The 9746-nt window shown below is 41.8% G+C and overlaps 3 protein-coding genes and 1 non-coding gene across 18 annotated transcripts in view; 1 reads left to right on the top strand and 3 right to left on the bottom strand.

The window, feature by feature from the left end:
* Positions 1 to 9746, bottom strand: part of fhip1aa (FHF complex subunit HOOK interacting protein 1Aa) — a 200920-nt gene that overhangs the window by 45591 nt on the left and 145583 nt on the right. The window lies entirely within an intron of this gene.
* Positions 12 to 4043, bottom strand: rps3a (ribosomal protein S3A). Its single transcript, XM_085161800.1, has 6 exons — positions 3897 to 4043; positions 3218 to 3321; positions 2681 to 2868; positions 981 to 1189; positions 727 to 836; positions 12 to 450 (listed from the first exon to the last, which is right to left on the bottom strand). The coding sequence occupies exons 1-6, from the start codon at positions 3956 to 3958 to the stop codon at positions 323 to 325; spliced, it is 801 nt and encodes a 266-aa protein (XP_085017926.1). The 5' UTR covers positions 3959 to 4043; the 3' UTR covers positions 12 to 322.
* Positions 612 to 678, bottom strand: LOC146517118 (small nucleolar RNA SNORD73). The gene has a single exon (XR_014874791.1). It is a non-coding gene; the product is annotated as a small nucleolar RNA SNORD73 (small nucleolar RNA).
* Positions 8370 to 9746, top strand: part of lrba (LPS-responsive vesicle trafficking, beach and anchor containing) — a 175305-nt gene continuing 173928 nt past the window's right edge. For all 15 annotated transcript variants that reach the window (XM_085161769.1, XM_085161780.1, XM_085161772.1 and 12 more), the window contains exon 1: positions 8370 to 9297. In XM_085161769.1, coding sequence (XP_085017895.1) covers positions 9112 to 9297 — 186 coding nt within the window. In that variant the 5' untranslated portion in view covers positions 8370 to 9111. The remainder of the gene's footprint in view (positions 9298 to 9746) is intronic.

Raw genomic sequence — 9746 nt, 5'->3', positions numbered from 1 at the left:
TTTTAGTAAGCAGTAAGCTTCAGTAATGTGATTTAGCGGGACCTGTGCAGACCCAGTTTTACCACAGATACTGGAAACACAGGCATCTTCTACACTGAAGAATAAATAGAATTCAGGTCAGTTACCTTTTATACAAACAAGACCTAATGCACTGCTAATTCTGCAGCATCCACCTTTTATCTGGTGACTAGTTCCTTCGAGGGTGCTGGATTTTGTAGCATTTTATCCCCTCACATGCACTGACTGGCTGCATTACTTTACTGACAAAGAGAAACAACAGTTTGTTGGTCATTTACATTTTTTTATTCAAATCAGGGTGTTTTTACACTGTCTCCTGAATGGGGGGCTCATAGCCATCAGCCCTCTCCACCTTGGCTCCAGTGTCATCACCGGAAGCCTTTGCAGCACCAGCAGCACCACCCTCACCATGGAGCTCCATCAGCTTGCCCACTGCAAGGGAGGACAGGGAATTTAACTGACTGATCAAACCATTACTGACAACTTGCAAATGACAGTTTGTCATACATATGCAATGACAAAGATATTACAGTTGTAACATTTCATTCAATTAAACCAAGAATGTCTGCTTGTCAACTAGCATGTTGCAAGGGAACATCAGCTGATCTCAATAAGGTAATCAGGTGATCATATGGGACCGAAACATTGTCATCTTTTGTTCCCACAAACAAAAGAAAGACTCTGTAAATACTACCGTGCATTACTTACACTCAAACTTGGGCTTCTTAAGCATCTTGACCTTGCGAACGTACACATCGTGCAGAGGGTAAATGGACTGGCAAGCCTTCTCAATGTCCTTGCCAACACTGTCAGGGATCCTGGAATACGAAAAAGCAAACGCATTCCTTTAAAACCATCAATTGCGACACACACAAAAACCTGAGTGCACTCAGAGACATAATTAGCTCAATCTTAAATTAATAATGCCATCTGTGCTTTAGTCAGAAACAAATATGACTTACAACTTGTTGACCACTTCCTTCAGGTCATTGGTCTGAACCTCACGTGTCATGATCTCCATCATCTTCTTGCGGATTTGGCGGACCTGTTGGTGCTGGGCGTAGGAGGTCTTTCTGATCTGATTAGCACGCTTCTTTGTGAAACCCACACAGAAAAGACGCAGAAGGTAGCCATCGGTGGTCTTCACATCCACATGGGCCTCAATCATGGTCTGAGCAGAAAAATAATGATTATTACATTAACAGTGCCGCCTTAAAACGCACTAGTAAATGGTTTGAGGTGTACACTTGTCAGCCAAGGCACTAGGTATAGCTGTGAAGTCTAATGCAACAACTCTGCCACATATTCTGCATTTAGAAAGCTTCTAGATTTCCAGTTTTGTTCTACAACAGTTTATGATTCTACTGCTCGCTGTCCACATGTAATGTTGGGAAATCTCAGATGTAATAGTCCAATATACAACATTGACAAGCTTTAAAGTATAACGAATAGCACAGCTGCTGAACACACTAGATATCCCAGGTGTATCTAATAAAGTGGCCTTTGATTTTTGAATGGGAAGAGCCAACATGAAATGACACTTTGCTTGCGTTTCAAAGAGCATTGATGCACTCAGACTTTGCTGCTACCATTGCTGTAAACAACACTACAAAATTATGAATATATGACCAACACACTCAAATCCAAAATATTTTACCAGCGCCTGCTGAGAAGACCTAACACTTTCATAACCGCTGTCTTGGGCCAAAAAATAAATACAATTTACAGATCAGATTACTGTACGCACTTACGTCTTAACATGATTTATCATTTTAATTTCATGCAAGCAAAAGTCAAACAACATGTTAGTCCTTTGATAGACTGGAGTTTAGAGTGCAGTCTGCCTCTGGGACTGGATGAAACCCCGCTGTGAACCTGAATTTATGTTTACGCAAACAGGGTTTTGTGAATGGACTTAACTAGCGATGGCCCATTGCTTGCACTCACCAGCTTACTACTGTTGGCAACTACTGTAGTGGTTGACCACTTCAGATACTTTTAACTACCGACACATCTCACAGGCCCAACATTTAAGCCACTGACCAGAATTAACTTCATGTCATTAACAAACAATGAAGGGATCCATCAGCACAGGCTTCACTCACTTCTGACACAAGAACAGCACGAACAGCACACACAATGCTGTGGAAAGGTGGAGGCTTATTGCAAAAATAAGCTCCCAGTATCCTCAGCAACCCATATTGCATGTGTGAAAGAGCTTCGCACAAACATCAACTGTGCACTCTCCCAGCAGAGCATGAGGGGCACTGACAAAAAGCCCTGTGAGGATGCCAGTACTCTCCATCGCCAAGCAGCATTGGTGATTATATTGACTTCCTAAAGCTCCCATTTTGTAATTATTATTTTTTTAAGACAGTATATTAAAGAAGTATATCTAAAAACCTTTAAAACATACCACATTACATTGGATTACTTCCCCCTTTATACTGGTCATGGAAGATATTTCTCATAAGTCTTTCTTTTCCTTCTAATGTGTTAAGTCCCAATATTTAAACTGCAGCGTAAATATACCGTATACAAACCTGAATGTTCACGCCAAGACCATACATAGTGTAGCCCTGTAGCCAAATCTCAACAAACACATTGGCATAAGTGACATCATCAGCTATCTGGCACCACTGGTGAAAAATGTGACCATCACCTGCCACTTCTTGACCATGGAGCACATCTTGTCACGGGTCAGGTCCATGCCGTGGAAGTTGGTGAGGCAGTTCTTGCCCTGAACATCCTCAGTGATGAGCTTGAACTTGCGGAAGGCCACCTCATCATTCTGGAGATCAGCGAGGCTCACTTCAAACACACGTCCCTTCAGACCATCTGAGGCGATTCCTGTGTGGTACAAGAGGTACGAAAAAAGGTTAAAGGGTTGAAAGGTAACGAGAAGTCTCTGGAAGCTGAAGTAAGTACTGATAATGGGAAAGGCAGTTGATCTCGTAAGTAATCAGGCCCATCATTTGGGACCGAAACAGTTCATCACACATTCCCACTGTATGCCAAGGACACTCTCAGATAATTATGGACAGCATTAGAAAACAATGCATCACCTACACAACTCTAAAGCTGATCTTTACTACTACTGCCAGAGTTTCACTGAATCAAAGAATGACACTTCTGTTCTTTACAGAAAGCAACATTAGCATACAACACACACAACAGCCTTCGCACAATGCAGACTTACTGGTTCCCTGAGTCCTGGTGACCAAGGTCTTGCCAAGATTGCGGATGTTGAACATGGCTGGTGCCTTGACATCATACCAGTCCTTCTTGGAGAAAGGGTCCACACTGCAGGAGAGTAGAAAGTATTAATTCACAATCATCTCAGCCATGCTTGAATACCAGTACGAGAAAGGACACTGCTCGGATTAGCAAACACCGTGGAATAACCACTACTCTAATCGATTTCACGATTTCCTAACGGACTAGCTCGGTCGTACTGAACGTCTGCACCACATGGTGTTATAAGTTAGATACATTAACTCTTAGCCGTAGGATCCGACAGCCATGTTGCCAGACAAGCTCGCCTACAGTTAAGCTAACATTCAGTAGCCTTTAGCATATAAGATTGCAGGCGCTAGCTGGCAACCAAATTACTTGAGCTTTCCCTTACTGTGCTAGTAATACTCCAAATGAGCTGCTCGCACATAATAAAATCAATTTAACTACAGAAAATCTAAGAGCATGAAAGGAGACATCATGCTACAGCTCAGCGCCACTGGGGCCGTTGGTGCCGACACTAGCACTGGCCGCTTAACATCCACTTAAAATCGGCTTCATCCTTCACTCATTTCACACCAAAACGACACCAACGAAAAAAGCGAAGTGTTGTTCACACAACAATGTCTGAATGTCCAACTTACATCTTCTTTTTGGCACCCTTTTTGCCGCCTTTGGTCAGCCTCTTATTCTTGCCGACTGCCATGTTGGCTACAGGGAGTGAAAGAGGAGGAACTCGGAAATCCCGCGAGAATTAAAGAGACGGCTCGGGGTTCGTGAGATTTGTCTCATCTCGCGAGTGTTTTTGCAGTTTCATTTGTCTCCCTCTGCCGGTGAAAGCACAGTCTAACCCGCTCGTGAAAAAACTAACAAACTACATAAAAAAATAGAGTTTTGAAATCAGCAACAATAAGGTGAGCAGACGTTCCGCTTTATGTGGCACTGCGCAGCATTTTTATCCCCTGTGCCCTTCTCCCACATCTTCAGGAAGTGTGCCACACTTTGATCGGTTCTGCAGGACATGCATTTTCTAAGAGACCGGCTTTTACCAAATGTGTATAATAAAGAGTTAAAGTTAAAACATGTGAAGGCAAGGCTTTTTTTAAAAAAAAATTATAGTCAGGTCAGCATCTCTAATGCCATACTCATCAGGGAACAGTAACCAAATCAAAAAGTCACAAACTTTGCAGATTCTGCTGAATATGACAGAAACAACTACAAAGACAATGAGGTCATAGTATATACTGACAAACTGACCTTTTTGTTTTTATTTTTTAGCTTCACACAGGAGTGTGAAGTAACAGTTTTATTTGTCATGATTGGTTAAAAAATTGTCCAAAATGTCAGACATACCTCAAAAAAGGTATATTAGTCTATTGACATATACAACTGAAAGCCAAAAACTGTTAGCAGACAGAACAGCAGCTGAAATAACAGTGAAATAAAATTCAGCATTGTCAACCTGTCCCACTTTGCCCCATGCAAACACATTGTTTGCCCTACATTTAGTTTGTTGGGATCTGGTCATCCCATTTAATTCTATTAGTTTAAACCACAGGTAGTCTAATCAAGCTTGAAAAGATGTCAGATTCCACATTCAGGAAACTTTTTTTTTATCCCAGAAATGGCGAATCAGTTTGACGGTCCACCACTACAATGATAAGCAAGCAAATAAGAATAAAAAAGAATAAAATAAAAATCATATAGAAACCACAATCATTTTAGTATTAAAGGCTTATATGCAAATACAACAACATAAAATAGCCTGGCCTGCTAAAAGTACTTGATTACTGGCAGATTGTAGAAGACCACAGCGCAAAAACAGTGGAAGGGCCAAACAGGACAAAGTAACAAAGACAAAACCTACATTTTTTAAGTAATCTTTTTAAATAAATGGAAGCTGAAAAACAATTTAATAAGCTCAACAATAATTTATAACTAACTACAGCCATAGGGAACAACAGTTTTCAAAGTAAAATGTGTCAAATGCTGAAAGACAATAGTACAACATTTTCGTATTTAGTAATTTGTGTCATTTGTCCCAGCAAAAAGTGATCCACACCTATTTTTTTTAACTGGGAGACAAGTTCTTCCAGATCTCTGAACAGGATGAACTAGTCTCAAGGTGTGCAAACAGGTAAAATAGGCGTGCTGCCTGTTTTCCACCAACATTATTACTGTAACAAAGGGAAGAATTTTGTCTGTTGGGAAAATACACTTCGGAGGTTATTTATCCACTTATCCACAAAGCCTAATACAATAGTCCTGTAATCTTCCACCTGTATGAAGGTCATATTATTCTGTGGAAGATGTCGTTTGCTGATGGAGGACACAAAGTAAACACGTTAGTGGACTTCATCTTTCATATACCAATATTGACAAATGTAAACCAGGTAAAAAGGTGCTGTTTTATGTAAAGTCTTGCTCCTTAATTCTTCCTAATATGCCAGCAAGCTTATTAGTACTTTGACAAATCCAGCTCCTAGTGCCACAGAAAGTGTTTGCAAAAATTATTTGAAGGACGTGGCAGCTGTTTATTGTGTCTTCTCATTCAAAATCTGATTTATGTTGACATTTTTGCCTTTATTTCCTCTACAGCAGGTGTGTCAAACATAAGACCCAGGGGTCAAAATCAGTCCAGCAAAAACTCCAACACACGCCATACATTTTCCATCTACTGATACAATTCACCTGTTTACGTTTTTTTCACTACTATATTTTTTACAAAGTGTCCAATGTAAATAAATAAATAAAACAGGTCATTTTTCTGTGAATTGACAGTAACTTTTTGCTTTATAATTACAGGGCAGTTATCAATGAGCTACCAGACTTGTTTCTGTAATTTTACATATTAATTTCTTACAATTTAAATCTAAAGAGTGGTGCTGATGGGTTTGCTTCATTTACAACAGCAGCATTTCTTTATCATGTAAAGAAAAGTGAGAGCTACTGTTGAAATTGCACTTCTTTTTCTTATATTGAGATATCTCAGGGATTAAATGAGCAGTTAAATTCAGATAGACAGAAAGAAGAGTTTCACTGATCTGTTCCGCTTGAGATCAAAGTAGGGTTGTATGTGGCCCGTGATGACTTTGACACCCCTGATCTACAGCCTCTGCTGTATTGTTTGCATGATCAACAACTTTACATTTGTGGTTCGGATGAGAAGCTTATTACATTTGCCGTCATTACTTTAGTCATCTTTGCTTTCAAGATGGTTTAAAAAGATATTTTTCAAAGAGTTGCTCTGACCCACTCTGAGCTCTTAACAAGGGCTCATCAGTTTAATTGCAATCTCTGACACTAAATCATTTGCAGATGTTATAATCTTCTTCTGAGATAATAAGAGCTTCCAACAGGATGGCAGCAAGAGGGGAGAAAGAGACGATTACAGTGGCGCTGTGTCACAAACTTGTCCACTCATTAGCTGTATAAAGCCTGCAGGAGAATAAGAAGGCACAGTTCAGTTTAAAGGTCAGTAAAAGCTTTCTCTGCTCTTTTTTTGTTCTTTTTTCTTCTTCTTTTTGAAGGTCGTATTTAAGAAGGTCTTTGGGCTCAGTGAACAAGACTGCTGATTTGAGGTCATTAAATCAGAGACAAGGCCTGCATCTCATGGGTGGTGCTGCTGGCTTCCATGACTCCCAGGGTCCCTGAGGGCTCAGCTACACTTTACTGGGAGGTCAGCAGGAATGGTGACGCCAGCTGCCTCTGTGGCAACACTCATGGCTGCACATCCATCCCACAGAACCAATGTGAAGTCACTAGACAGAACAGAGATGGGAAGACAGATAGCATCAAATATGGACATTATTTGACTTCGACTGCTTTGATTGTGTCTGATTAGAGTTTTGTCTCTTGTCCTCAGCCGTGCAAAAAAAAACCCTCACGTGTCAGGGGTTATGGTTGTGGCGGTGATTTGAAAAGGCAAGCAAAGCAGAGCCGTCACTTTGCTTTAATGTTCGGTTTTCAGCGCCGCGGGATGCACACATCTGTCAGTGTGCGCTGTTGTGCCCTACAAAAACGTTGTTCTGCATGTATTTCCTGTTTGTCTTTTCATTTTGTTTGTTGTGTTCGTTTAAGCTATAACATCCTCTTTTCATCCATTATATGATGTGTGATTTACATTGACAGTTTGTACATAAGATTTCTAAATTAACACTCCTACACTCAGAACGTGATTTGTTGGTGCTTGTGTTACAGTTACTGCTTTTCTGTGTGTATGTAGCAGGTCTTGTACACTGTACAAGCCCTACCTTATTTTAATTGCTTTTTCTCTCTATCTCTAGGAGAGGGCATAAACAGGAAGAAAAAAATTATGATTGTTGTTACTATTTGTGGAAAGGGGGTGGGATTTAATAGAATTAGACTTATTTCTGCTTCTTTTTAACATGTAAAGTTATACATTGTGATTATTCTTTTCCTTATGTTTTTAACATGTTCAAAATAAAGCCACATTTCAAGTGCAGTATTTGAAATATATCCCCCTGAGGTTTATATGCATGCTGATACACAGCATACAGTCAAACCTGGATTATCATAAACAGCCCCATGGTCTGTGTAACTTTTTGAAATATTAAAGTAAAGTGCAGTATTATCTGCTTACTATTATACGTCTTCCCTTCCTCCCTTCAGCATTGTAGTTTACATTGGGTTCACGTGACATGTGCATTGTCCTGAGGGTAGGGTAGCAAGCTGCTTTTCCCGAAAACGGAACAAAGACACTTTCAATAACCTGTAATGTGTAAATATGCATACTGTGCGACAGACACAGCTCAGACGCAAAATTTCCAAGCTTATAGTCCCACATTAATTTTAGCTGGCATTGCGTGATAATGTATCTCTCTCGCTGAGGTTAGCGGACTACTGTTGTGCATTATATTTTGCCTCCTTGTGTTAATGATGTGGTGTGCGTGTAGAGAGACTGTGAAATCGCGAGTTTTGTTGTGTGGAGACTGTTTAAAGAGGACTTCTAAGCGACAGGGCTCAAACCGTTAACGTTTCGCAGTAACTCAGTTCACACGCTGTTGATTTGAACGCAGTCCCTGTGCACGGAGCTAGAAAACCACCTGAGCTGCACACCTGCCACTGAGCTTAACAGTCCCCAGTTGTGTACTGCGCATGCGCCACTCACTCAAGGGCTATACTGTCATGGCGGTGACGAGCTGAAGCTACCGGGGTAGATCAGGAAGCAAATGCAGCGCAGCTGGGTCAACGTTGCCATTTAGCCAAGTGTGCGGAGTTTCCCGAGGAGGAGGAGGGGGTTACCGAGCGGACCTCAGCTCTTTGTCGGCTTTCTCCGGAGCTGCTGGCGGACTTGCTTCCATTCAGTTTATGAGTTTTTTTATTATTATGCCAAGCGCTACCTGTCAAGTGAGTGGACTCAGTGACAATAGCAACTTCCACTGCTGTGCGGAGATATTAAAGTATCCTCGCTTGCCGTTTGTGCACAGGAGCACGGGAGGACACAGGTAAAAGGGCGAACTCTTCTTCACCTGCTTCTACCCTTGTTACCTGCACACACTCCACGGCTTTTAACAGTGTAAAAACCTCCTTGTGGCATCAAGTTACAGAGCAGGGCAGAGCAGTAGTTCACCGTGGAGAGGAGCACTGACATTTCCAACCTCGCGGTGTCAGCGGTCATCAAATTCTGTCGTGTTTTACCCACTTTCGAGGCTCTATTTTTGGATGGGAGGGAAACGTCTTGCTTATGTGCCTATAGACTGTCAACAACTCAGCTGAAGGGGAGATAAACCCCCCTCCCCCTTATTTCCCTCTTCTGACATCGGCTCCACTGTCACCATTGGAGGTGAACAGGTGCCTTACCTGTGAACGCCACCTGTCCCGTCCGCTTCCTTAGCAATGGCTAGCGAGGAGACAGCGGGCGCTGCACCGCCAGGTGAAGGGAAGGACGGGCGACCTGGCGCCGTGGGGCTCAACCCCGGAGTGCCTATCAGGGGGATAAGAATGAAATTCGCCGTGCTCACCGGCCTGGTGGAAGTTGGGGAAGTTTCCAACCGAGACATTGTGGAGACGGTGTTCAACCTGGTAAGCTGATTATGGGGCTCAGAATAGGCCGTAGATAGCACTGTCACGCTGTGGTACTGGCTGTGAATCTTTGGGAAAGTCTGGCTTACACCCATATTTGCATAAAAGAAAGGCGTTGATCGTCTGTCAGCACTGACAAAATCGATTCTTTACTACTAAGTGTGGCCATATTGACTTAAAGGCAAGCAGCCTACACTGGAAACTGCAGTGAGTCACAGCTATAGGACCTCTCTCTCTAATGAACCCTTATTATCCATGTTGCCCTGTAAATTAAATGGTATATTGTTGGTTTGTTGTTTACAGATAGCTGGAGTGATTGGGCTCATCAGAGCAGGTTCTCATTATTTAGACATGCATGTCATACAGTTTCTTATGCTGCATTGTTCTGTTGTCTTATTGGGCCCCTGCATGTACACATGTAATTATCAGTGTTAAAAACATGTTACTAA

The sequence above is a fragment of the Neolamprologus multifasciatus genome, chromosome 6, assembly GCF_963576455.1.
Source record: "Neolamprologus multifasciatus chromosome 6, fNeoMul1.2, whole genome shotgun sequence".
NCBI lineage: Eukaryota > Metazoa > Chordata > Actinopteri > Cichliformes > Cichlidae > Neolamprologus > Neolamprologus multifasciatus.
This window is presented reverse-complemented; position numbering and strand designations above follow the sequence as displayed.